Source organism: Candoia aspera, chromosome 14, assembly GCF_035149785.1.
Source record: "Candoia aspera isolate rCanAsp1 chromosome 14, rCanAsp1.hap2, whole genome shotgun sequence".
In the NCBI taxonomy this organism is placed as follows: Eukaryota; Metazoa; Chordata; class Lepidosauria; order Squamata; family Boidae; genus Candoia; species Candoia aspera.
The window spans coordinates 12475235-12502849 of NC_086166.1; the positions used below are offsets into that span (position 1 = coordinate 12475235).

Sequence of the window (27615 nt, forward strand, 5' to 3'; positions counted from 1 at the left end):
TAGTTCAGCCTTTGGCACGAAAGCCAGCTGGGTGACCTTGGGACAGTCCCTCCCTCTCAGCCCGAGAGCCAATCAGGCGTGGTACGAGAGTTCTAGTCCCGCCTTGGGCACGAAAGCCGGCTGGGTGACCTTGGGACAGTCCCTCTCTCTCAGCCCAAGAGCCAATCAGGCGTGGCATGAGAGTTCTAGTCCCGCCTTAGGCATGAAAGCCGGCTGGGTGACCTTGGGCCAGTCCCTCTCTCTCAGCCCAAGAGCCAATCAGGCGTGGTATGAGAGTTCTAGTCCTGCCTTAGGCATGAAAGCCGGCTGGGTGACCTTGGGCCAGTCCCCCTCTCTCAGCCCAAGAGCCAATCAGGCGTGGCATGAGAGTTCTAGTCCTGCCTTAGGCATGAAAGCCAGCTGGGTGACCTTGGGCCAGTCCCTCCCTCTCAGCCCAAGAGCCAATCAGGTGTGGTATGAGAGTTCTAGTCCCGCCTTAGGCACAAAGCCAGCTGGGGGACCTTGGGCCAGTCTCTCTCTCGCAGCCCTAGGAAGGAGGCAATGGCAAACCACTTCCGAAAAACCTTGCCAAGAAAATTGCAGGGATATTATTATTATTATTACTGCTACTACTATTACTACTACTACTGAAGGCCATTTTGGTTTAGTGGTTAAGGCATCAGGCTAGAAACTGGGAGTCTCGCCTTAGGCACAAAGGCAGCTGGATGACCTTGGGCCAGCCACACTCAGCCCTTGGAAGGAGGCAATGGCAAACCATTCGTACTCTTAACAATAAGTTAAATTCAAAAAGGCTTAAGAGTTTGCTTTCAGAACATTTCCAGCAGGCCTCTAAAGGGTTATCTTGTTGAATGTAGATGACTCACTTTCCAGTTGCTTCTTCCCAAAAACGAACATTCCCAATTTCTCCCTCATGGACAACATGGTGATACATTTACATAGATAAAATGAACTCTTAGTTGAAATAGGAGGAGTTTAATGATCTGCAAAGCCATTCCTCTTTGGGAATTTTAATGCATGATTAACAGTGTTGCCTCTGGATCCTTGTATCAAACAGCTCTTCCCCCTTCTGCAATGCTTTTCATAGAACTGACCTGACTATATCTGGGAGGGTGGGAAAGAATCTCAGAATTTGGTGTACAGGTTGAAGTCAGGACATTCCTAAGTATTCGCTTTCCAAACAGTATACATCTTATGCAAATTTGCACAAAACCCCCATACAGTTGGATTGCAAACGTATAAGGGAATACTTTTAAGTAAGGGCACAATCCTTTGCAGCCTTCCCTGAACTCAAGATAGAGAATATGGAAAACTGAGGCCAAAACAGTAACTCTAAAGGTTGTCTTGAACCCCACCAGGGAGATAGGAATGTCAATCTGGTCTCCTGGGTCAAACCAGGCTCTTCGTGACAACTGCATTCTTTCTTTAAGCTTATATCCTTCCTGGAGGATCCCACGGCAGGGATGAGCCCCCATCCTTCATGCAGGTTGTCATGCTCTGTGACCATGTCCTTGAGAGACAGGAGGAGGAATTGCTGCAGCCAGGGCAATGGTCAGGGAAGAGGGAATTTTGAGACTTGCAAGAGTAATGTCAGCCCTTCAAGGTAGTAGTCCAGACAAGACACTGAAACCATGATGACTAACACTACCTTTATTGTAAGGATACAGAATCTTGCAGGTCTGAAAGCACATCTCTCCCCCCTTCCCTTTACTTTCCAGGGAACTAGGGAGGGTCCCTTCTGAGATGCTTCCCACGTTCGTTTTCCTTCTGTGGGCTCAGCTGCCTCTTATCTGACCACTGACCTGGCTGTGGCTTCTCCTCCTCCTGTCTCTCAAGGATATTCCCACAGACCATGACACAGGTGTTGGAAGGAAAACAAGATTCTCACACTTCCTCCCTTCCGTCTTTACTGCAGGATCTCACGTTTGGAGCAAGCACTGCTGCTTCTGCTGAGCTGCTCCCTGAGGTGTCCTCTTTTCCTTGTCGCACTTCTCTAATGTTGTAGGCCCAGGCTTTCTCTAGACTTTCTCCAACCACTTTGGAAGGGGTCCATTTGAGGAAGGGAAAGCGGGCAGCCACCACGCAGGCCTCCTCTGGGAGTTCAGAAAGCAGCTTGTTCTCCAGCTGAGGTACCTGCAAAAGGATGCCAGATCTGCAGCAAAGCCATGAGAACCACAGCAAGGATTATTTCATCATTACCAGGACACTGTTCTTGGCTCATCACCAAGAGTTTTTTTCAGCTGTGCTACAGTCTCTTTTGTGAGATTTGTCACGAAATTTCTGGTGATGAAGACACCGGGCATGGGTCTAGTGCAGGGAATGTCCAGAACAAGACCACCAAGTGCCACTATTAGCACTTGTGGATTGATGTCTGATGCAAGTATGTTGAGTCATGGCATTTGCATGATGACATCATCATGGACATGTCATCATTCCCTCCTCCCTGGCCACCCAGCCCCTGGTCACCCACAGGGTTATGTTATTGAAGGCATCCATTTTTAGATGCTGAAAAAGTTGGGGCCAGGCTCAGCACCCCCAGTTGTATTTAGCTGATGGAGAAAGTGTCTTTGACAGCTTCTACTCACCACACTGGGGGCCAAGAACACAGTCACGTTGCTGCAGTCAGAGAGATCTGCCTTAAAAATGCCAGGGGGGGGGGGAGAATCAGGATGGATGAGGCAGGTGGGTCTTGCCAAACAAATGCTATAAACTTGTTTGTTTATTTATAAATAACGATACATTTGTTATTGATGTTTTTATTGTCCTAGCCACCCAGAGTCCCTTTATGTAAGGCAGGTGGCTAGGACAATATAATTTGTGAACCACCCAGAGTTGCTGGGAGTTGGGTGGCATATAAATATTATTATTATTAAATATAAATCCAATCAATCAATCAATATGGAGTTTTCCGTGCTCTCTGAGCTTGGCTGTTTGCTTGCAGATGTTTTCAACTAGGTAACATTTATTAATTTATTTGGTAAACTGATATAGCCACCATTTATTAATTTATTTGGTAAACTGATATAGCCACCATTTATTAATTTATTTGGTAAACTGATATAGCCACCCATCTCACAGACATGACTCTGAGCACTGTATGAAGTTAGAAACACAAAAACACTAAAACCAAATAACCAAAACCAACAACAGTTTAAAAAACATTAAGAACAATAAAAACTATTTAGAAAGCGTAATCTGCAGGAGAGTGCTCTCAGTTTCCCTGGCAATACAGCCACTTTGCAGGCTCCATACCCATGTCATGATGATGTCACCTAGTTGGGTAATGAAGGTCTGTGAAGTCCTTGGTGCTCTCTGAGTCTGGTTGTTTTCTTGAAGACGTTTCATTGCCTGACTAGGCAACATCTTCAGTGCGTCGCGCTAGTCGGGCAATGAAACTTCTGCGGGAAAACAACCAGGCTCAGAGAGCACCAAGGACTCCAGAGTTCAACCCTGAGTTTTCTTGGCAAGGGTTTTTGGAAGTGGTTTGCCATTGCCTCCTTCCTAGGGCTGAGAGAGAGAGACTGGCCCAAGGTCCCCCGGCTGGCTTCGTGCCTAAGGCGGGACTAGAACTCTCATACCACACCTGATTGGCTCTTGGGCTGAGAGGGAGGGAGTGGCTCAAGGTCACCCAGCCAGCTTTCGTGCCTAAGGTGGGACTAGAACTCTCATACCATGCCTGATTGGCTCTTGGGCTGAGAGGGAGGGACTGGCTCAAGGTCACCCAGCTGGCTTTCATGCCTAAGGCGGGACTAGAACTCTCATACCACACCTGATTGGCTCTTGGGCTGAGAGGGAGGGAGTGGCCCAAGGTCACCCAGCTGGCTTTCATGCCTAAGGCGGGACTAGAACTCTCATACCATGCCTGATTGGCTCTTGGGCTGAGAGGGAGGGACTGGCTCAAGGTCACCCAGCCAGCTTTCGTGCCTAAGGTGGGACTAGAACTCTCATACCACGCCTGATTGGCTCTTGGGCTGAGAGAGAGGGACTGGCCCAAGGTCACCCAGCTGGCTTTCATGCCTAAGGCGGGACTAGAACTCTCATACCACACTTGATTGGCTCTTGAGCTGAGAGGGAGGGACTGGCCCAAGGTCACCCAGCTGGCTTTTATGCCTAAGGCGGGACTAGAACTCTCCTACCATGCCTGATTGGCTCTTGGGCTGAGAGGGAGGGACTGGCTCAAGGTCACCCAGCTGGCTTTCATGCCTAAGGCGGGACTAGAACTCTCATACCATGCCTGATTGGCTCTTGGGCTGAGAGGGAGGGACTGGCCCAAGGTCACCCAGCTGGCTTTCATGCCCAAGGCGGGACTAGAACTCTCATACCATGCCTGATTGGCTCTTGGGCTGAGAGAGAGGGACTGGCCCAAGGTCACACAGCTGGCTTTCATGCCTAAGGCGGGACTAGAACTCTCCTACCATGCCTGATTGGCTCTTGGGCTGAGAGGGAGGGACTGGCTCAAGGTCACCCAGCCAGCTTTCGTGCCTAAGGTGGGACTAGAACTCTCATACCATGCCTGATTGGCTCTTGGGCTGAGAGAGAGGGACTGGCCCAAGGTCACCCAACCGGCTTTCATGCCTAAGGCGGGACTAGAACTCACTGCCTCCTGGTTTCTAGACTGGTGCCTTAACCACTGCACCAAACTGGCTCTCAAGTAAACCCTTGGGGGGAAGCTATTCCAAAGAGAAGGGGCTGCACCGAAGAAACACTGCCTCTGGGCCCACCCAGCTGCTTGGGTGGGGGTCCTTAAGCATCTCACTCCAAGGTGGGAATGGGATAACTCTGTTTGATGAAGATACTGGGAGTCAAGCTAATGCAGCACCTGCAAAATGGGTTTATATGGTTGCAGTGATCCTCACCTACCAGCAAACAAGACAGTTGCATATTGCACCACCTGCAGTTTCCAAATAGCCTTCAAATGGAGCCCCATGTAAAGCATGTTGCAGTAGTCTAGCTTTGAGAAGGTAATGTCATGAATTACCATCATCAAGGCCTCCAAGATTAAACATGGTAGCTCAATCACCATTTCCTAGGAGAGGGCTATTCTCTGCCAAGCTTGGCACTCCTGGCCTCTATTTCCTAAGGTTCCACACCTTCAAAGACAACTTGGGAAATAGACAGATGTGGAGACTATTGCCCCAAGAGGCTTGCCTAAGTCCAATTCCCAATTTGTCTGAGCCGAGACAGCCACGACAGAAACAAAGAGTGTTTTCAATGGGCTGTTTTCCGAGAGCCCTTCAAATACCACCCCATTTACAGGACCGGGGATTTGACACTCAAGAGATGATGACTTGGTTGAAGAATGGAGAGGACCAGACCAGGATTATTGTGCTTATCTGCAAGCCTATCTATCCTACTTCTACTTTTACTTGAAAAACTCCTGTTAAAAATTAACCAAGACCTAGCCTGCTACATGAACATGTAGTTTCCATGCTGAAAATAACAACCTTCCAAAGATCTTGTTGGAGGTAGAAAACTTTTCCATAGCATCCAGCCCGCCAAGCATGAAAATGGGAGAGTTTCAAGAGCCATGGGTTGAGTTCGTAGCCAATAACCGGTTGGAAACCTTGCTTATAGGCCTCCAGTACCTAGAAACACAGAAGAGGCAGAGGGTGTGATTAATGTTGGCAATTTTAAGTCATGTGGATTTCAACTCCTAGAATTCCCCAGCTAGCAGATGTGAGTCTAGGGTAAAAAATTGGGAGAGTACAGGGTTGGCCAACTGAGCACCTACCAGCCACAGACAGAGCTGGATTCAACTCAAGATGGAAACAGGAGCTTGCAAACCATTATGGATTCCTTAATCTTTTGGCAACACTCATAATACTTGTGCCTGCCCACACATTTTCTCAAAGAAATCTGTTATATTTACAACACCTATGCAAAAAAACATTTTTACTGCATCTTTCACTGGAGAAGATCTTCTGTGCTCCCTGGGTAAAGAAGGCAATAATTGCTGCTCCAGGAGGACAAATGAAAAAACTGAGTTTACATGAACCAGAAGCTTGGTCTTTTTTATTCTAGACTTCTATCCCAATATTTCCCAGGAATTCAAGTGCTCTTTCCTTGATCCCCCCTCCCCCATGAACAACCACTCTGTAGGGAGGTTCTGTTGAGTTATAATGAGTGGCCCAAAATCATCTAGGGAGCTTTCATGGATGAATCTGAACCTGCGTTCTAGGTTCAATGTCTTATCTCTATAGTTAGCTCACAACTTTTCATTTGTTCCAGTCAGGAGAGAGACAGCATACCGTAGTGAGGATAGACCAGGACTGAGAAGGTCATGGTTCAGATAGGATGAATGTGAGATTGCCTTTTAGGGTTGAGGGAGAAGGAGAAGGCCACGGTTGACCCCCATTTTTTATGACTTCGAGTTAATCCAAGAAAGGCATTTTACCTTTTGGATTTTGGAATTTTACTTATAGCAAACACAGCTGAGAGCCACAGTTGTGGTGTAGGGGATAAGGGGCTGGATAGGAGCAGAGAGAGCCAGGTTCTAGCCCTCTCTTAGATACAGAAGCCAGGTGGGGGACCTTGGGCCTGTCACTCCATCTCAGCCCCCAAAACTGTCAGGCACTGTGGCAAGCTGGCTGTGAAACCACTGCCTGACCCTGGATGAATGGCTTTGTTGTGTGAACTAGACAAGCACAGCACAGACAAGGGGAACCTACACCCAAGCAGGACAAATGCGAAGGGGAAGGAGAAGCAGCAGCACAACAATAACAACATAATAATAAATGTATATGCTGCCCAATTCTTGGCAGCATATTATTATTATTATTATTAGCAGCAGCAGCAGCAGCAAACACAACTACTGCTGCTTTTTAGAAGATGGTGGTTCCCTGGGAGGGAACAGCACTGAGATGGAAGAGTAGGGTTGTGGGAATTCACAATTAGCATATAAAGAACAGTGGCCTAGGTTTGTGCATCATTCTGAACCAGGGTTCGTCTATCCAAGGTTTCTTGCCTAAAGCACAATTGACTGGATTCATACAACTTGATAAGCCCTGCCCCACCCCTCAAACAAATAACAATGCATTGTATGTAGGCCTGTTTGCTAGTCTGTTTAATTCAGGTATTTATACTCATCCTTTCAGTAAACTATTCACCCTATGATCAATTTAAAAGCCCCCAATGAATGCTATTGATTCAACACATTCCTTGTTCTCCCTTTCACACTTTGTTCCGCTCCCTCCCGTGGCCAAACTTTTTGTTTTAGATTTTTTTTATCCTGCCTTTTATTATTTTTATACACAACTCAAGGTGGGGAACATACCTAATACATCTTCCTCCTCCTCTTAGACCAGTGTTTCTCAACTTTGGCCACTTTAAGATGTGTGGATTTCAACTCCCAGAATTCCCCAGTCAGCCTGGGGAATTCTGGGAGCTGAAGTCCACACACCTTAAAGCGGCCAAGGTTGAGAAACACTGTTTTAGACTGTAAGGTCTTGGGGCAGAGCCCTTTTGAGTAGAAACAAGAGTGGTAAAGTGGACAGAGCGCAGAAAAGGATAATTTTTTATCATTTTGATAAAAATGATATATGGTATAAAGGGGCAAAGAACTTTATAGGAGAAGCATAAGATCTGTCCAGGTATTAGGAGTTTATCTCAGCCACAATGGAATGGAGGGGAAGGGCACATGCCCATCAGCAGCATCTGTAACAAGCCATGATGTCAACATGACCTGTTATAATGGTATATGAAAAAGACCTTGAAAGACTGGGCCATGGGGAACTGTTCCCCAGATGCTGCCTGGGGAACAGTCAGAAAGGAGACGGCTTAGCCTGCAGCTGGATAATGGGTAAGGCAAGAGTCTCAGAAGGGACCCTCCCTAGCTTCCCGGGGGGTAAAGAAGATGGTGGGAGATTAGTACTTTCAGACTTGCAAGATTCTGTCAATGTAGCCTTACAATAAAGTAGAACTAGCTCATCTGGGTCATGCTTCCTGTCTGGTCTACCTGGGAAGGCTGACCCATGTGCACAACGGGGTTGTCATGCAAATGTCATTTTCTCCCTACCACGCCCTCCTGTGGTGCCTATGCTTTTGCACGCTGCCTTAAGACATAGCATTCAAGCCTTTGGCTGCTCTTACGATTCTGCCATCACCGGAGCCTAAATCCACCAGCTTTCCTGAGCGCCCTTTAAGCAGTGACATCATGTTCTGGACTTGCTTGGCACTGGATGGCACGTACGGCACCTGAGTCACAGAAAAGGGGCTGATGAGCTTCGTGGGAAATACAGATTTCTCCGCCCTAGAGATGCAGGCCTTCCGTGACAAGTAAATCCTAACTGGATTGGGGGGAAAGAGGACATCTTTGATGCACCAATGTCCTTTAAATCTGAAAGCAGGTCACTTGCAGGGCTTTGCGTAAGGGCAACCTTCCACCAATGGCCCTAATTACAGCATTTGCCGCAATCCCTATTATTTGCATCATGACCTCACCATGCAGAAGACACAAACGAACTCCAATGTTGTAATCTCATGCCATTTTGTGTAAACTCAAGTGCTTTTTTGGGGACGATTGAGGTGCTATAAATCTGTCCATGATTCCAGGAGGAACCAGCATCCAAATCCAGATAGATATTAACATTCCGACCCACTTAACAAAGGTGCATTGAGCTTTATCGCAACTGGTTAGATCAGTGTTTCTCAACCTTGGCAACTTTAAGATGGGTGGACTTCAACTCCCAGAATTCCCCAGCCAGCCGTGCTTTTAAAGATTCCATGCTGGCTGGGGAATTCTGGGAGTTGAAGTCCACCCATCTTAAAGTTGCCAAGGTTGAGAAACACCGGGTTGGATTGAGCTGGGTCACCTCTTTGCAGCTAGAGGGGTGTACTTTTTACTTAAAACTACAACACTTTTTTCAGACCTCCAAATTCTTCAGGAGACATGGCTGAATGGGCAGAGCCAAATGCTTTGCCCACTTGGGGGAGGATTAAAGGAACCAGGCACCCCTTTTACTCTTTTATCAGCCCAAGACTAGAACAAAAATGATCCACTTTGGAGAGTTTTAAGGGAGGGGCTCCACAGTTTGGTCACCAAGTTTTGGCAGTGCTATCTGGGGTTGTTCCAGGGGCTGGATGGTGCAGGGGGGGCAGGATGTGGCCTGCCCACTCCTAGGCTAGCCACCTTCACCAGTGTGCTTAAAAAGGATCTGAAGTCAAAGGCAAAAAACTTGCCCCCAGCACTGTCAAAGCCTACCCTGTATTACAACGAAGCCTCCTGCTTTTGATCAGCCACGCAGAATATGGCCAGCTATCAATAGAGTGCACACTAATCATGGCAGGTGTGCAGATTCCCTATATAAATGGGGTAAGATGCCATCTCCAAGGTGCGACTGCGGGGCTGACAGGCAAACTGTCAAACACATAATACAAGAATGTAAGACTAGAGCTTACGACGGGAACTTTGCTGATTCCCTGATGGCAACCGATGCTGCAAAAGACTATATTTGTAATCTTAATGTTTGTTTCTAGTTACAATTGCCCTACAACCAATGTATATTTTCTATATACCTTTTTATATTCCCATTTTTTTTTAAAATATAACATACTTGTAATATGTATGATGTGCTGCCGTACGGTAAATAAAATAAATCTGAAGTCAGATACCTGCGGAGAGACTTTGCGGAATCTGAGGGCCAGAGCCCCAGTCCAGGCAAAGTAGATGAGAAAGCCGGTGCTGGATGCAATTTGGAAAGGACGCCAGCTGCCCCCCTTCTGCTGCAGCTCGGCTGCTTGTGCTTCTAAAACGTCATCCCAATCCATGCCTGAGAAAGGAAAGATTTGCAGGTCGCTTCGCAAAACACGTGTGGTCCATTGGCTGTAAGCTGGGATCCAGCTGGGGTTGCAAGATGGACTTCCTCACATTGCGCTAAATTCTGCTTTATTCATCGGAGTGAATCCGAACCAAGAGATGGCCCCGTGGTTGGGTTTGCACCATGTATTTTGGGACCATCTCACTTGTGGTTCAGAATGTTTTGCAAATCCAGCCTCTGGATCTGGGGCAGTTAGGACAGAGATGCTCTCATCAGGCTGGAGCTGGATTAGATAATTTTAGACACTGGACGCCAGCATCTTTAAGACTGTAATATTTATTTATCTCCTGATAAATCTGCCTTGTTTGTTGCATGGGGGGTCGGGGGGAAGGGAGGCAGCACGGGGTCCTGAACGTCTGTCCCGAAGGCTCACCTTGCTGGCAGCCCCAACTGCAGTCTTAAATTTATCTGTTCTAGATTAAGCGAGAGGTTGATCTTGGAATAAACTTGCACAGGATCACTCTTTATCGTTTGGTGGCTGGTAAGGCCCTTGGTTTGCCTTACCATGAGACAACTTGCACGAAAAGTAGCAAAGCACAATTTTTAGTGTATACAAATGAAAAGGAGGGGAGGGGAGGAAGGACTGCAGCAGAGCCGAAGGTAAGAGCCTAACATTTGCCATGGGACTGGGATCCCATGGGAGCGTGGAGCCCTAAACAGTTTAGATTGCATTCTTCCCTGTCTTTTTGTTATTGTAGTTTATAAATTGTTTTTAATTGGTTTTTAATGGATGAGTTAGGTGGATTGTTTAGTTTTTGTTTTAATTGTGTACACCTACAAGTGAGATGGGCGTATACATTCAATGCAGTTAAGCCATCAACCAATCAGGGCCCAGAAACCAAAGTAATCTGCATTCACAAAGTCCAGTCCTTGCATTTCTTGGAGATCTGTTGGATCTTCTCTGGCTTTGCATGCCGAGGGATCCAGCCCTGCCAGCAAAAGCCCTCCTTGCCGGGCTGCGGGTCGGCGTCCCCTAAGCCGAAAGGGGACATTCCTGCTTGGGGGGCCGGAATGGTGGAAGGGCAGTGCCCACCCGGGCTCCAGGCCTCCCTTCTCTCCTCTAAGGTTTCCCTCCTGCGCTGCTTCCCGTCCTGTCTTCTTTTACCCAACGCTGGTTTCACTTCGAATCGCGCGCAGCCAAAGGCACAGAAAGCCGCGCCAGGCTCCCGACCCCTGCGGCTAGCCGGGGACCATGGGCTTGGCAGTCCACTCCCAAGGCGCAGGCGCGCTGCGGCATTCCCCGCTCCTCGCAGTCCCGCGCGCCGCTTCGCTTTACCTCCTTGATCTCCCACCCGCTTTCCGACCCGCGAGCGAAGCTGCTCCGCTCCCGCCGCCCGTCCCCGGGAAGGGCTCGGCGGAGGCAGGGGGGGCGGGCAGGGGGCCACTCACCCCGGGGGCCGGGCTGCAGCCCCAGGGAGGAGGCGCGGGCTGCGGTTCTCGCCCGGGAGGCGGGTTCGGGCTGCAGGCGCCCGCCCCGAATTCGTGGGAAGGCGCGCTCTGCTGGGGATGACCCAGGTTTGGGGGGTGGGGTCCGGGCGATGCCCTATCCCACGGGGCGGGTTCCCACGGACACGCGCAACTCCCCGAAGGAGTTGTGGGACTGCAGAGTTGTGGGACTGCAGCCCCCGTGGCTTTAACTGGCTCAGGGTAGCGCGCTGGACTAGTGAATCTAGTCCGTTTCTTTGCCTGGAGAGGCCAGTGTGTTGTACCCCACCCCCCGTCCCTAAATCGGTTAATTCAGCAAGAAAGCCAAGCGTGTTGTGTGAATGAAGCCAACCTGCATTAGACCGAAATCCTACCATTGCTCCGAGGAGTTTCTGAGCCTTTCGTCCCGCCCCCTTTAGCTTAAGAATAACCCTGCAAGGGAGGCAAGGCAAGACGCGTGATCTCCAAGATTGGCGCAGCTTCGGTTCTGCTCGTGAGAATGGGCAACCCGGAGCTTTCTGGTTCTGAAGCGTTCTGCCCGGTAGCGCCATCCGCGCGGCCGATGTGAGGTGTCCTGGATGGGGTAGTTATCAAGTTATTCTTATGGTTAAGAATTTTACTTCTTTAAAAAAATGTTGGCGAGTACTCAAGGTGGTAACAAAGTTTACAGCAATTCACATCAAAACTTCCGATTAAGGTGAACAATACAGTAAGTATAAAAAGCACCTGACAACTAAAAGCCGGGTTGCCCAGCCGGGCTTTGCCAGGATACTGCCTGGATATTTTGACATTTATATTTGTTTAAACAACAACAGAAAATTAGCCTGCCCCCTCCCAGTTCCTTAAACAGAAGCTTACAAAGATACGTTAAAAACAACAGGAAAAGTAGAAGAGCAAAATTAAACGATTAAATCAGTGTTTTTCAAACTTGGCCAACTTCAAGATATTTGTGGACTTCAACTCCCAGAATTCCCTAGCCAGCCATGCTGGCTGAAGAATTCTGGGAGTTGAAGTCCACACACATCTTGAAGTTGCCAAGTTTGAGAAACTTCATTAAAACTTTATATTAAATTATTAATCATTAAAATACAGGTTTTAAACTCCGTCCTAAACTCTAAGTGGCCGAACTCTCGTTTATTGAAAGATACCATCTTAAAATCTTCGTAAGCCTCTTTGTTGTTGAACGTTTTAAATAGAAATAAAGAGATAGGCATCTATATTTATATAGTTGGGCTTTCTACTTCTGTTGCAAACATGCTTATAAAAGGGAATGCACGATTCAGATAAGCCGACATTTTTTTGCGACGAAAATACAGTAAAGGGGGAAAAAACCACGCGCAGGGGCCCTCCGAGCAAATGAGTCTCCATAGAGGTAGCAATAGTGGAGCCGCTCCCTCTCGGGAAGTGATGTTTGTAGATCTACTTACCACGGAAACCGGAAGTGGAACTTCTCGTGTCCGCTCTACCTCAGCTCGATGGGCCGGAGCGTCCCCTCTAGCCTTAGGAGCGCTCGCCCTTCCTCCTTCTCTGAGGCGACTCTATGGTTGCGGGCGACTGCGCGGGCCGTTCGAGGACAGCGGCGGGAAGCTGAGCCGAGCCGAGCCGAGCCGAGCCGGGCAGCCATGGCCAAAGGTGAGCCTGGGGTCCGGGGCCTTGAGAGCAAGAAGGGCTCCTGCTATACTATTTGCAGTAGTCTCTTCCCAGAAAAGGTTTTTCTTTTTCCCCCCTTGCATTTAAAAAAAAAGGTGACAGGCAGACGTCCGTCAGGTGTAGCTCACTTCCATCTCTGTGGGTCAAAGATTCATGGGTTGGAACCTCTCCTGACATCAGGTGGATGATTAAAAAGCCCAGGAGCCCAGCTTTGGCGGGTCAGTGACAGGTAGAAGTCCATCAGGTCGGGCCTTCTTGCCTAAGCGTGGGCATGGGCTTCACTGGTTACCTGCCGTGTAAGGGCTCCTGCATGTCTGGGAAGGGAAGTAAGACAGGTGAGAGACAGGCAGAAGTTCTCTAGACGCAGGCTTCCTCCTCCTTTTCGAGGGAGTGTTTCATTGCTTGGATGTCTGCCTGCTCCATAGCAGTTTTTGTTAGATGGATAGGCTGCAAAATCCAAAGACGTGGGACTATCTATCTATCTATCTATGCCTGCATGCATGCGTACATGCATGGAATAACAATGAATTGCAGTGTAAGAGGCAGAAATTCACCAGGTGCAGCTTTCCAATCCTGAAGGTAAGCTTCAGTGGTTGGATGTCTGCCTGTCATACTCTATTAAAATGTAGAAGAACTATAGAAAGAACAGTTTACAGCACTTGCCAGTTGCAGAGTAAATGTATATGTGTGTGATTGTGTGTATGTATCTGGGTATGTATGTGTATGTATGTATACATACACACACACACACATACACACACACACACACACACACATATATATGCTTTTGTGTGCCTTTATGTGTTTTTATATTGTCTTTTGTTTACTGTTTGCCATTGTGTTTAACGGTTGTGAGCCTCCCAGAGCCATATACCTGAGATGGGCAGTGAAATCAATAAACAAACAAACAAATAGGGTAAAAGTCCATTGATTGTAACTTTATTTTACCATGGAGAGAACAGTGAAACCTTGGATTTTTGCTGGTGACGCCTTTCTTACAAGGCACCCAAAGGCTAGGGAATGTGTTAAAAAAAAACTGACAGCTTCCAGACAGATGGAAATTCACCAGGTGCACATTCACCTTCAGATGTCTTCCAGTCATAATTTTAAAATCTACCGGAGGCCTGCTCAGAATGAATGGGGAATTCAGTATTGGGAATAATATAGTTGGGGGCTAACTTCTCTTTTATTCCAACCCGCCTCCCCCCGCCCCCCAGTGTGGCAACATCCTTATCTGAACATCTTCAAACATTTCAAAGTAGAAGAATGGAAAAGATCCACCAAGGATGGGGATGTGACAACCTTTATGGTAAGGCCAAATTTCTTGACATTTCTCTCAGTAGCTTCAATATAAATTGCATTCACGCAGCTTGCTATGGAATCCTGTGGCTAGCTTACTCTTACACCTGAAAAGAATCAGATGTAGACAGAAAATCCTACCAAACTGAAGAAGCGTGGGAAAACCCAGACAGATAAACCCCCAAAAGTCAAGGCGGGTCTGTTCTGTGTCTCTTTGAATGACAGTTCAAAGTCTCTAAACTATGCATGCGTTTTTGCCCCTGGATAGTGGCCCCCTCCTGCTCACCATCAGCACTCATGACACCTGTTTCCCTTCAGCAAAGGTTTTGTATCCTGTGCCTTCATATTCAATTTTATTGGTACCAGAGTACCATCTTCATGTACTAGAGATCTAAAACTGAAATGTACGATTCTGGGCTGCAAAAATCATACCAACCACTTGGCAACAGAGAATTAGTACTTTCTGTATCTCTTTGCTGCCATCTAAAGACCATCTGATTTTTTGCAGCCTCTATATGGTTTCCCTACTAAAACAAAAGTCTTAAGGATATCTGAGCTTTCCTGCCTCAGCTCTTAGCTTGTGTTGATCTCCAGATGCTATATGTTAGAGGCAGGATCTCTGACTGCTTCTACTTCATTTTCCACATTTTTATAAGACTGGTTTTGCCTATGGAAAGACAGATTTTGGGATCTGTTTATTCTCTCTATTCAGGACAAGACTCTGAAAGGGACGGTATATCGCATTAGCGGGGCCGTTCCGGCCAGCAACTACCTCCAGCTTCCAAAGACTGGCACACAGTCCTTGGGTCTCACTGGTTGCTACATCTACATCCTCTTCAAACCTGCACCAGGCAAATATTTTGTAGTGCATCTGGATGTTGCTACTGAGGTGAGTGAGAGTTAATTACTGGCTGCATGTTGGTTGTGGTGCAATAATGACATAAATAAAAGGCTAATGTGCTTGGAAGCACTGCAGTCCTCTAGTGATACCTGCATATTATAGCATTTATTGACTATTTCTTACAATTATTTCTTTCTTGACTTTCAGAGCAACATTCCTTCCAAAGAAGCTTGCAAACAATATAACCACTTGTAATAAAAATACAGGATTAAAAAAAAAAAAGACAAACAAAAACATTTTTAGGATCCTTCCCATGGCCTAGTGGTCCTGGAGTAAGAGAAGGATGAACGCAGCTAAGGAGCGCTGGGTATCTGCCACCTGCCTTTTAAACATTTCCTTGTTAAGTGGTTCTTGCCATTCTGGGATCCTGATGCCATCTGCTTTTTGGCACTTTATGAGTAGTTGATACTGGATGCCAGATTCGTTTTCCTGAGCACTGCAGCTGTCAGTTTTCTTGAGGCCTACTTTTGAATTACTCACTGTCTGTTAAGACATAATAGGAGGAGTGCTGGCCAAAAATCAGGAGGAATCTGATAACACCTTTTCAGACTAATAGATTTTATTATTTATTTTAATAAAACCTGTTAATCTGAGTAAATGCTACCAGACTCCTGATTTTTTCTGACTCTTGTGAAGATTATATTTTAATCTCTGCACTTGTAGTTAAAAGTGGTCTAAAGTAGCAAGGGAAGGATTACTCTATATTCTCCGTGAAGCTACGAAGTGTTTTGCTTGGCATCCTGACCCTGTATTCGGTTTAGCTGTAGGTACTGAGATATGTACATATGTCTGGCAGAAACAGAGTAAATGATGCAAGTGGTAAACTATGCAAAATGAAAAGCAGCTTAGGAGAAAATTTACATCCTGGTTGAAAATCACACAATCTACAGTATGTAAGCAACAGTATTCAGCTTTGGTTACCTTGCATGGGCTGTCTATCAACTGCAAAATATTTGCCGCTCTGAGAATAATAATTCCGTCTCTATGAACAGGCTGTTTCTCTTCATTCCTAGGACAGCCAAGTGGTCCGTATTTCATTTTCCAACCTCTTTAAAGAATTCAAGTCCACAGCCACATGGCTGCAGTTCCCATATATTTGTGGGGCAGCCCGCGGGTCAGTCTATGAAAGTACAGCCAAGACTTCTAAGCGAGGTAAAATGCAAAGAAGGTCAAATAAAAATTTCTGGGATATTTTTTCCCACCACATCATCCAGCCAACTCTACTGCCTTTGATTTTACCCCCAGGACTTTAGGAACCTAGATCTAACTTCCCTGAGAAATGAGTTGATGGTTCAGACTGTGAACTTCTGTAACAAGACAACTCAAGGTGGAAGAGAGATTAGCAACCGTTCAGTTAGCACTCTATTTTGGCAATTATAATAATGCTTTTGAGTCTTTCTGTTCATCAACTTAACTGTTCATCAACAATCATTCTAGTATTCTGAATGTTTTAACATTGTAGAGTTTGTAGGTTAGGGGATGATGGATGTTGCAGTTCAACCTATCTTAAGGGCACCCAGATTGGGGAAGGATGTTTTTGGGAACAGAAGCTGAAAATTTATGGGTTTGCTAAGGTTACTTGGTGGTTTGTATTTGAGACGAGATTTAAATTGGAGATTTCCTGTCTACATGCTATTTCCTTGTCTAAAAAAATGTTTGAACATCAATGATGAGGCCATTTGTGTATAAGGTTTGGGGCTGGGATTTTTGTGTGTGTCAAATGTCTATAGAAATTCAGAACTGGCATGTTTGGGCCTTCAGATCTGGTGGGCCTCGCCCCCAGCAACGTGCGATGGACTTGTTTGATGCTTGACCTCCGCCACATTCTTGGCCTCTACTTGAACAGAACTTACAGTCATCTGAAAAGTGTCAAGCTGTGCTCCAACCTGTTGGTGAAAAACCTGTTTACCAGTGATTTGCTCTTTGACCCAGGTGAGAGTTTTGAAGAGTTTGTGCAGGGATTGCTGTCCATGATTGTCTGAACCTAAACCTCTTCACAGATGTGTTAGGCAGTCTGAGTAGAGTGGGTTGAGCCCACTCAGTTGATCTTTTGCTTCCTAAATCCTTTCCATCTTTCTCTTTCTCCATGGTTTTTTGGCTTGATCCTATGATGGGATATTTACGAAAAGGTTCTTTTCTTATGCAAGCATAGGCTTCATAAGGCGAGCAAGAAGGGACAAGTGGTACATCCTGCACTGCAACTTAAACCCTGCCCCTACCATAGTTGCATGTAACATTACGACACTTGTATGAAAGGGGAGGGCTGGCATCATGACATCAGGACGTGCTTTTTGTCATTTGGCCATCATCTCAGCGAAGAACAAGCACATCTGTCTCGCTCATCCTTTTTTTGCTTTTAGCGTTGACCTTTTCTGAGGCTCAGCAGTCCAAGCTGGCATTGCGCAGCATCTCTCCCATGCCTCGGGAAATGGCGTTTCCAGTGCCCAAAGGAGAAAATTGGCATGACCTCTATGATTACATTCGGTAAATTTTGCTAAATTTCTTTTTCTTAGGCCTTTAGTTTCTTTGCCTTAGTATTTGTTGGTCTTTCTGCTCTGCATAATATTGCTCATCCTGAAAGGGAAAAACATGATGGATATGTATGTGATTTTGGGGGACTTTGTGAGAGCGGAAATTCCACAACTGAGATGTTCCTAATGGAAACTTCTGCTTTGAGCCCCCCAAACCTGTGTACCATAATTTCCTTTGGTTTTTTTGTTCTCTCAGCCTGGTCGGTTTCAATTGTCCACCATCATTACAACTTGAAGACTTTGTTTTGCTGGCTGATAGCAGCTGAAATGCTGGACAAAAATTCAATTTGTTATGCATTAGCCTTTCTCTGATCTTTTTCTTCAGGTTTCCTTCTGATGGATCCAGGATGCCTTTTGACTCTATTCAGAAAGGCACTTTGAATTCCTGTGCTGGTAAGTGAATGAATTCAGACTGAAAAAATCAGAAATAATGCATATGCAACTTCCTGTGCTAGCATCTCCCTTACAGTATAAGCGAAGGATATATGGATAATGGGAACTGGATGTAAGTATAGGTTACGCAATTTCAAGATTCCTGCAGAAAAAAAGTAGGTCTGGGTGATTCTAGGATGTGAGCCAGGGGTTGTGGTTCATGGTTGAACCATACACTGTAATTCCAGTGTAACTCCACTCATGTATAGATCGATTAATTAAGCTGATTAATCATTTATTTTAGTACAGATATCTCTTTGGTCAACTATCACCATTCTGACTTTTTTATTAGAATCATCCTCTCCTTTCCCTCAGTAATGAGCAGAGACAGATCTATATTGGCACCCAGTAGCTGGATTTAAGAAAGACAGTTCAGCTGTTTAGGAATACTGTTTTCCATTCTGCAACCTTTAGAAACCTTCTTGATGTGTCTGTTAAATAATGTGTGCACCTGCACCTGTGGGTGCGTGCACATGGCATAGTGGTTTGCGGAAACCTTTGGCCACTCTCAGGCTTCTGTTCAATTAATGAAGGCTATGATCTAGGATTCATGATCAGTCTTCCATTGAAATAGCCACTGTTGATGATCTTGTCTATTTGTACTTACCTTCTTACTGAGGAGATCCCCAATAAATGTCTCTGAAACCCTAGTGTCCTGACAGCAGGGCTAGAAGAAGGAAATTGATCATGAAAAATGATCCTGATGGTAACTTTATTTTTCATTTATCTATTTATTGGTTTGTTTGTTTATTTGGAAAATGTATATGGCCACCCATTTTAACCAAGTAATTCTGGGCTGTTAAGAAGCAATACATAAAAACCATATTAATCAAAAGCCAATATAAAATAGAGCAAAATACAGTTGAGAATGATCATCAAAGGCAGCTCAGAGCAACTCACACACCAGTAGGCATATCGGGCTCCATGTCCAGACCCTAACCCTTGAGGAAAGAGATAGGTCTTCATTGTTTTCCTTCAATCTTTTCAGCTGGTCATACCGAAGACGATCCAGTGACCCAGGTTCCCAAGGAAGTGTCCCTGAGCAAGCCAGTTCGGGACCGCGTGTCTCTCATCCAGCAAATCACCAGTCCCAAAGAGGTGTGTAAGCTTTGATCTTTCTTGCACCCAGAGCTGTATGTAGTACAGAATTCACTCAGCTGCTGCAGAGCTTAGCTTGCTACTGTCTCTCTAGGAACCACAGCTTATTTGCCTCTCGCTGAAGAATGGATCAGCATACTTTAGGTTTAACCTCCACTTTCCAAAGCTTTTATTTCTTTTTTAAAAGATGCCTCGCCAGTCTCCCCTTCTTACAAAGAACGTCCCCAAGATTCACCAGCCAAGGTCTGAGACTCTATGGGCAGCCTGCACTGTGGACCAGACCCACCTGAGAGAAGGGCCACAGGCCAGAGGAGATTCCTGTTTCCTCCCATCTTCAACAGACGATGGCAGCATTCATGTTTACGCCCACAAAAATGGGGATGACGCTGTCCATGCTGTTACCATTGACTCTGACGAGGTATGCAGCAACTGCAAGCCATACTTCCTTATATATACATTCCTATGAATGGATGTTCCAGTTTAATGGATCCATAGGTTTCAGTTTGGGTTGGAAATGGTGGGCTGAGAGAAATCTCTTAGGGGTGCTAGCCATGGATGGGTGTGCATTTACATCCATTAATAGTTGTATGTAAGCAATAGTTGTGTGCACCATCATATAAGTTACTGTTAGGTGCTCCTTTGGAAATGATAAATATATACCAACAGTCTGTGCAGCAGAATATTTAAGCTGTGTGGCATTTTCTCCCCCTAAAACATGATGTTTTCATTTCTGCTTGCTTTACGGGGAAGTCCTTAAATAAAAATGTTATTAATAAAAGTTAAGTCTTCATAAGTGTAAGTTTAGTACAGGTTTCTTTGGTGAGCAAATGTCTTCAATATATTCAATGCCTTGCAAATACAAAATAATAGATGCCATTCCAAATACTTCTTTTGTGAAATTTGACCTGGAGGAGCCAATAGGAGAAACAGATCTGAAAAGCTTGGGAGAATATTTATTTCATTGACATATACTTAGATTTATGGCTCAGCCCTGCATATATGGGATTCCAAGCGATTCCACTGAGCTCAGTAAGGTTTACTCTCAAGTAAATATGGATGGTACACATTGCATAAGCTTGTGTGTGGCCTTAGTTACAATACCAGCTAGGAGGTTACACTAAAACTTGCATGGAAAATCATGGATTTTGAACAAGTTGCAGTGAAACATTATTTAAATTTTAGCTTGTGATCTTCCTGTGTTACATATGTTTCTGCTGAATTGTTTGACACTTTGAAGGAGCTGTGACAAGTGCTCTGAATGCGCAGCTTCTCGGTTTAACATGACTTAGAATAGAGCGTTTTCCACCCCGACCAACTTGTGTCATTCTTTCTTGTCCCTGCCATCCTCCCTGCCCCCAGCCTTTAACGTGTCCTGTGTTTCTCCAGAGCATATACATGCAGACGGCAGGATCAAAGACAATCTCTGCTAAGAGCTCTGTTCCCAGCACGGTGAGAAGCAATTCTATTCTTTTCCAATGTATATCTTGGAATGCTTTCCTGATTTCATGGAGGGAGACCCTTTCATCTCCGAGGCACAGTCACGTCAGGGCCAAGGAGCTGTTTCTGAATCTCTGCCTCTTTCATTTTGTTATTCCTGCCCTCAACTCCTTTCTGTGGCTGATGATGTTTCAGTTCTGGCCAGGAGCAGCAGGAACACTGTGCGGATGATGGATGTTTGGAAGCCGCTTGATACCAGTTCAGGCCGTTGGTCCACCTAGATCAGTGTTTTTCAAACATGCTGGCTGGGGAATTCTGGGAATTAAAGGCCACCCGTCTAAAAGTTGCCAAGTTCGAAAAACATGGGTCTGGATCCTTCCTGTTACTGACTGCTGTCCCATAGGTTTCAGGCAGGAATCTTTCCTTGGTGTACTTGGAGATTTTAGAGATCAGCCTAAGCATCCAAAGTGTGGACTATGCCACTAAATACAACTCTAAATTCAGTGGCAATACACAAAATGCAGCTCTTCATAAGGATAGGCCTTCCCGTTCCACAGTGGGAATTAGTGACTGGCATGAGGGACCGTTTAGGCATTTGGCATTTGGCATTTCGATGGAGATAGTGATGCTCTGGGGCAGGATGGCTAATTGCTACATCACTGCATTAAGTCTTTCTTTCCTGACTGAGGGCTGCCGTTGTAGCGGAGTGATGAAGGCTATTTTTTTCCCCTGATTTTCTGTTCTTTTAGCATTAGGGGGAATGAGGGTTAAGGGGCAAAACTGGTGCCTGAAGGGGTGCAGACATTTAATGTGCACGTTTTGTTTCTTAAAAACCCCATAAAATGGGAAAAAGGAACCCAATTTTGTGAAGAGTTGTGAGTTTTTAGGCGGGGTAATGGGTGCCTGAAACCTCTGCAAGACGAGGTACCCATCTCACCTCTTAATTCCCCCCACATCACCAAAACCATCACAGAAGGGGGTGAAGGAATCAGCCAAGCTCACTCTGGGGGCAGCAAATGGACTGCTGTGGGTTACGTCAGTCTTCTGAACGCTGGCAACTTTAAGATGGGTGGACTTCAACTCCCAGAATTCCCCAGCCAGCCCAGAGGTTGTCCACCGCTGCTTTAGTGAAAGAAGTAGAGCCACAGTAGGAAGTTGTCCCTTGTGTTGGCACAGAGGAGGCCCCTTTCACATTTGATGCTTCCTGACTGAACGTAACTCTGGATTGGTTTTCAGAGGCTGTTGCCGGATCCAATTCTGAAGCTGAAGAAGATTATTGGGTTTGGGGGCTGCAGCACCAAATGGGTCAGTATACCCGTATTTAACCAGCATATTTTATTTTATTTATTTATTTCATTTATGAATCAAATTTATCACCGCCCATCTCCCAAAAGGGACTCTCTTATTTCTCTCTAACGGGGGTAAGAAAAACCATGCATGCCAGAGTGAGTGCCTTGGAGGAAAAGCAAGGTAAAAACACAAGACAAGCAGGCTACTAGGCAGAACGAGACATCCTGCTTCCTTCTCCTGTTTTCCAGCGCTTTCCGCTCCCATCTCTCTAGCAGGAAAGCCACAGCAACATCCTTCATATTCAAAATACATTTATATCATCTTTCATCTTCTGATAACAGTGTCCACTGAAGTATTTTGTAGTCGTTAGGGCCCAATGGCCTCCCCAACACTGACCATTATACATATACGAACTGTGAACAGGATGTGTGTGTGTTCATTAATACATATGTATACTGTCCCAATACAGCAGGAGTGCACAACTTACTCTGGGCTGTAAGATCCCTTTAGGCCTTGGAATGGCACACAAGGGGCCACATTCCCCAAAAATAATAGATTAAGCCAGGATGAAGCTTACTTTGATCTCTAATTTCAACCTAGTTTGTATGATTGCTCTCTGGTATGCAATATTGTTCATTTTGTATCCTATTCAGAATTACAGTTTAGAGATTGTGAGGCACCTGCGGGTCATCTGGGAGTCCCAGCAGCCCCTGGGCCTCAGAAGGGGCACCTCTGTTATAAAAGTTGTGACGTTTTCTTCTTTTTTTTCACTCAGGCATTGTGGGCTGCCGGCAGTGCAGTAGTGGTCTACCCTTGCCATGCTCTGATTGTAGCAGTAGCACTTGATTCTGGCAAACAGAGGTTTTTTGCTGGCCACACCGACAAGGTAACTTTTTCTCCTTGTGTTTTAATTTAAAAGGCATTCCAAGTATAGACACATCCCTAACATTGGAAGGATGCATTACGGGAATTGTCTAGAGGCAGTGTTTCTCAAGCTTGGCAACTTTAAGATGTGTGGACTTTAACTCCTAGAATTCCCCAGCCAGCATTCCCCCCACATCTTAAAGCCGCCTAGTTTGAGAAACTCTGGGCTAGAGTCACAAATAATATTGCAGGATGTATTCTGTAGACTTCCAGCAGTAGCTAAAGGATTGCATACCAAAAGTGGCCAGTTCATGGAAATTACTTCCTTCATATTGACTCATCTGGCTTTTCCTATCAATTCTTACACGCGTGTGTTTTGATTTTCAGAATGCTGTCAGATCAGCATTTGCCTCCACAAATACATTTATTGCAAATCTTCTTTTATCCTTGCATTGTTTCCAAATGTCTTTGCACGTCCTTTTGAATCAGGTAATGCTCTTGGTTTCATACATCTGTGTTTATCAAGCTGAGGAAGATCATTTAGGCAAATGCAGTATGCCCATTACTGTCTTCCCCTTGACTGAATCAGCCTGGGGAAAGGGGACATGTCATAGAGAAAAGGCAGGGAAATAGCGCTTGGTGTATTAACATAAGACTGAACACTACTCTGGCACTCTAGCTGAGTTCATACAACATGCTAAACCCAGGTCAAGACTTAATTCCTAGGTTTGTACTACAAGCTGTACCCAAGCAATTCAGCTCTGATGGCTGTATGCGGTGGCCTGTTGCACCCAACGTGGCAAATCCGAATTGGACAACCGGGGAGGACAGTGGTTGGGCAGAGCAGGACACTCCATCTTAAAGAACATTATTCCCAGGTGTGCGGCCCAGCTTCCCCACGCCGCAGGAGACCCTTTGCACAGCGGCTTGATTTTCTGTAGGTGGCGGCCCTGGCGTTCAACAACAAAAGCACTTTGCTGGCATCTGCGCAGATGGGAGAAATGAGCGTGGTGCGTCTCTGGGACTTCCTGAGCGGAAAGTGCCTTTGCGTGTTTAAAACAGGGATCCATTCCATCTCTTGCCTCAGGTAAGTGCCGGGCGCCTCGGAAGGAGGTGTGGTGGAACGTAAGCTGGAAGAGCTGGTAGTGTCCCTCTCCAGCGTGGTGAGGCCATCAAGTGTGGCTTTTCCATGATGAAGCTTTAATTGTGGGGTTTAGTGATTAAATGGTGTGTTTTGATAGAAACAATCTTAATACAGTTTAATTAACGGTAAGAGATTATCTTCTTAGTTGTGTCTATATCTGTACTGGAGAAGTCGAAGCCACCTTTCGTTTCTGTTTCCTATTTTCACTTTTATAGTTTTTTCTTTTCTCTTTAGTTCTATCTTCTTGCTTTTCTACATTTTCTATTTTGTATTTTAATTATATATTTTGAAATTTAATAAAGTTCTTAACAAAAAAAAAAAGTGTTTCCATCATGGCACCTACATCATGCAACAGCCCCTCCTAGGCATTAGAGTGGCCACTCTGCGGTGGCCCTCTGGAAGCTTTCGAGAACCGAACTCTCATGCGGCTTTTGGAGAATGACCGTTCGCCATTTTCACTTAAATTTTATGTACTTCTTTATTTATTAAACAAATACTTATGGCTGCCCAACTCACAGGAACTCCGGGCAGCTTATAGAATTAAAACCCACAATAAAAAAAACCCATTGACACCTCCCCACACCGCAGCTGCAAACACAATCAAATCAGCCGCTTGATCGGCTACGTGTGGACCTGGGGTCCCCAGACCTGCTGACAGAACCACGTCTTCAGGGCCTTCCGGAAAAGTATCAAGGTGGGGGCCAATCTTCTCTCCTGGGGAATGATATTCCTTAGGGAGGGAGCCACTACAGAGAAGGCCCCTTTTCTCGGTCCCACTAGATGTACTTCCCTGACTGATGGGACCCACAGCATACCCTGCCTCCCTGCTCTGGTGGGCCAGGTAGATGTGACTGGGGAAAGGGGGAAAGGGGAAACATCTGTTCCCCAATTCTTAAGCAGTAGCAGCCATCAGTAGCTTATTTTTCCTGGGCTAGAAATGCTGGACTTTTGATGTACCCACCATTTTCCCCCCACCAGTTTTTCATACAACGGAAATGTCCTCTGTGGCACCGGGAAAGACAAACGCGGGAAAACGGTGAGTAAGTCGGCATTTTGTTTTCAGAGAAGGTGAGGACGTTGAGGGTTTTTCTTTCATTCAGGACTAAGGCAAACTCACCTGGCGTTTTCAAACCTGTTGTTCCAAAGGTCTCTAATAGCTCAAAAGTAGCAATTTCCGAAAGTTATTAGAAAGGTTAGCAATCTTAGGGTCCTTTCAAAGGTGATGACTGTGGTTGCGAGCAAGATGGCTATTCCCATCGCCTCCCAGCACTCGCACCCATGGAAAACTGCTGTCCTGCGGTCTCCTCGTGGGAAGCAGCCATCCAGAACACATGTGGGCCATCTCCTGTCATGAGTGCCGTTGAGCTAAAGTCATCAGCGCAATGGCACACATGACAATGACAAGGAAATAAGTGAAGGGGCACAAGTTAAGTAGCCATCAACCCACAACGACTAACGGCTAACAAACAATAGCTAAACGAATCACGGAGCCACCCAAGCCATCAGCGGCAATACAACGGGGATCGCCCAGCTGAAAGCAATCAGCAGAAGAATGGAAACCTGAGGATGGGCGATCCTGGAAACCCTCAACCAACGGCAGGGCAACGCATGGGACAAAGGGGGGTGACGTGACCGTGAGCGAGGGGGCGCTGACCGGCGCGGGGTATTTAAACCCCGCACCGGCGCGCTCCTGTCACTCTCAGCTTTTTTCTACCAACGTTGTACCTGCCCTGAAATAAACCAGAACCTGATTTGCAAACCAGCGTCTGAACGTTACTCAGAGGTAGGCAGCGCATGACATAAAGCTGAGAGTCATAAACTCAGCCTCGCCGAGCCCCACCGGACGACAACGAGCCGCGGGAGGAGTAGACGGCGAGAAGACCAGCAAGATGAGGCCGGAACGGCGCGGGCAAGGAGGGCGAGCCGCGCGGCAAGAGACAGAGGAGGACCGACCGAGGCCAGAGGCACCGCGGACTCCCGGAGCCATGGACGCCCACCCCACCCGACCCGAGCCTCAGCTCCAACCCCAAGGGGAGATGGCGACGGAGGCAACCCGACCGCGGGAGGGAGCAGCACGACTTCCGAAACCAGCGGAGGACCCCGCGCCCCACATCGCACCCCAGCAACGGGCGTGGAGCGACAGCCCCACGGTGCTCAACACGGAGGAGGACGACGGAGACACCCATCAGACGGAGGAGGAAGCGGACCCGCGGCGGAGGGACGATGAACCCCACCGGCAACCCACCCCCGAGGACGCGCCAACGGAACCGGCCCCAGCGGCGGCGCGGGCTGTGGACGAGGAGGCACGAGCTGAACTCGCGGCCATGCGGGCTCAGCTGACGGAACTCCGGACCATGCTCCAGGCGCTTATGCCCCCCGCGCCACCCAACGACGTCCCCGCACAAGCCCACACCCCGAGCGAAGCACCGAACCCACACGGGCCAGCGGAGAGCCAGCAGACGGCACAGGCGGCCGACACCACACCCCGGGAAGCGAGAGGCGGGGCCGCACAAAACGCCCGGGCCCCAAAGGACTTCCCCATCTTCTTCGATGGGACCCCCTCAAAACTCTCGTTTTTCATTACCAACGCTAGGGAGTTCATGGGGAGGCACGGACACTCCTATGACTCCGAGGCCGACAAGATCGCCGCCGTGGCGATCAAACTCCAAGACAGGGCGGCGGACTGGTACGTCCAACTGTACGAGTCCAGCTCCCCCGCCCTCGCCACCTTCCCTGCTTTCATCAAAGAGATGAAAAACTACTTCGAAGACCCCCTAGCTAAAGTACGGGCGAAAAGCGCACTCCAGAGACTTAAACAGGGCACACGCACGGTCCCTGACTACGCCCTGGAGTTCAAAGCCCTCGCGGGAAAGGTCTGCGACTGGTCTGAGACCACCCTGCTGGAAATCTTCAAAAGGGGGCTCAACCGCGACGTTCTCCAATGGGCCCTCTACCGCGACGACCCAGAAACGTTACACGGGTGGATCCACCTCGCGGGGAAAGCCGAACACGCGCACCGCACCTTCCTTATGACAACCACGGAAGACACAAACTATGTCGGGAAAAAGGCACCCGCACCACACGGGGGGATGGCCGGCCCCATATACCCAAAAAAGAAGTTCAACCGGGAGCCCTGCGGGAGGTGTGGCAAATTAGGGCACAAGACGGCGGATTGCTTCGCCAACCGACCGCCGACCAGCGCGCCCAAGCCCGCCCCGAAAATTAGCCCCAAACCACCCAACCCGGGGCCGCCCCCTCACCGCCGAATGACCGTGGCCACAGCGACACCGGAAGAGGGCTGGGACGCTTACTGGGGGGAAGAGGACAATACCGACCCCGACCAGCCGGCGGGAAATGCTCCCCGCTTGCTCTGAGACGCGTGGCGAGGCAGGCGGTGGGACAGCAACGCGGACCACCTCAACGAAACGACAAAAGCTCCGTAATATTGGCAGCAATTCAACTCTCTGCCGGCAACGGAGCCACCACGGCCGCGGCACTAGTGGACTCGGGGTGCTCAAAAAACCTCATCCACCCCGACCTAGTCGCCAAACTCGACCTCCGCTGCTTCCCCCTCCCCACGCCGCTGGCATTCCACCAGCTGGACGGCTCTACAGCGGGAGGGAAACCAGCCACGCTACAAACCGAGCCGGTCACCCTGCAAATGGGCACTCACACCGAGCGCACATCGTTCGTAGTCACGCCCATCGGACGGCCCATTGCAGTCCTGGGGAT

The 27615-nt window shown here is 47.2% G+C and overlaps 2 protein-coding genes across 2 annotated transcripts in view; one reads left to right on the forward strand and one right to left on the reverse strand.

The window, feature by feature from the left end:
• Positions 1-950: 950 nt before the first annotated feature.
• Positions 951-12861, reverse strand: LOC134505410 (adenine nucleotide translocase lysine N-methyltransferase-like). Its single transcript, XM_063315094.1, has 8 exons — positions 12704-12861; positions 11612-11669; positions 11202-11355; positions 9607-9764; positions 8086-8190; positions 5442-5582; positions 2583-2633; positions 951-2130 (listed from the first exon to the last, which is right to left on the reverse strand). Exons 1-8 carry the CDS (start codon positions 12859-12861, stop codon positions 1882-1884), a joined length of 1074 nt encoding a protein of 357 aa, XP_063171164.1. The 3' UTR covers positions 951-1881.
• WDR90 (WD repeat domain 90) overlaps positions 12790-27615 on the forward strand; it is a 52498-nt gene continuing 37672 nt past the window's right edge. The window contains exons 1-14 of the mRNA XM_063315189.1: positions 12790-12869; positions 14105-14196; positions 14899-15075; positions 16101-16239; positions 16849-17019; positions 17448-17571; positions 17944-18011; positions 19039-19148; positions 19336-19566; positions 20535-20597; positions 21822-21890; positions 22651-22761; positions 23681-23826; positions 24862-24919. Of these exons, the coding sequence (XP_063171259.1) occupies positions 12860-12869; positions 14105-14196; positions 14899-15075; positions 16101-16239; positions 16849-17019; positions 17448-17571; positions 17944-18011; positions 19039-19148; positions 19336-19566; positions 20535-20597; positions 21822-21890; positions 22651-22761; positions 23681-23826; positions 24862-24919 (1569 nt within the window). The 5' untranslated portion in view covers positions 12790-12859. The remainder of the gene's footprint in view (positions 12870-14104; positions 14197-14898; positions 15076-16100; positions 16240-16848; positions 17020-17447; positions 17572-17943; positions 18012-19038; positions 19149-19335; positions 19567-20534; positions 20598-21821; positions 21891-22650; positions 22762-23680; positions 23827-24861; positions 24920-27615) is intronic.

Coding starts and splice junctions, on each gene's coding strand:
- LOC134505410 (XM_063315094.1), bottom strand. CDS start 12,861: ATGGCTGCCCGGCTCGGCTCGGCTCGGCTCGGCTCAGCTTCCCGCCGC. Junction 2,634..5,441: donor TCCAACAAGATCTTTGGAAG/GTTGTTATTTTC, acceptor GGCATTTTTAAG/GCAGATCTCTCTGACTGCAG. Junction 2,131..2,582: donor TGTTCTTGGCCCCCAGTGTG/GTGAGTAGAAGC, acceptor ATCCTTTTGCAG/GTACCTCAGCTGGAGAACAA.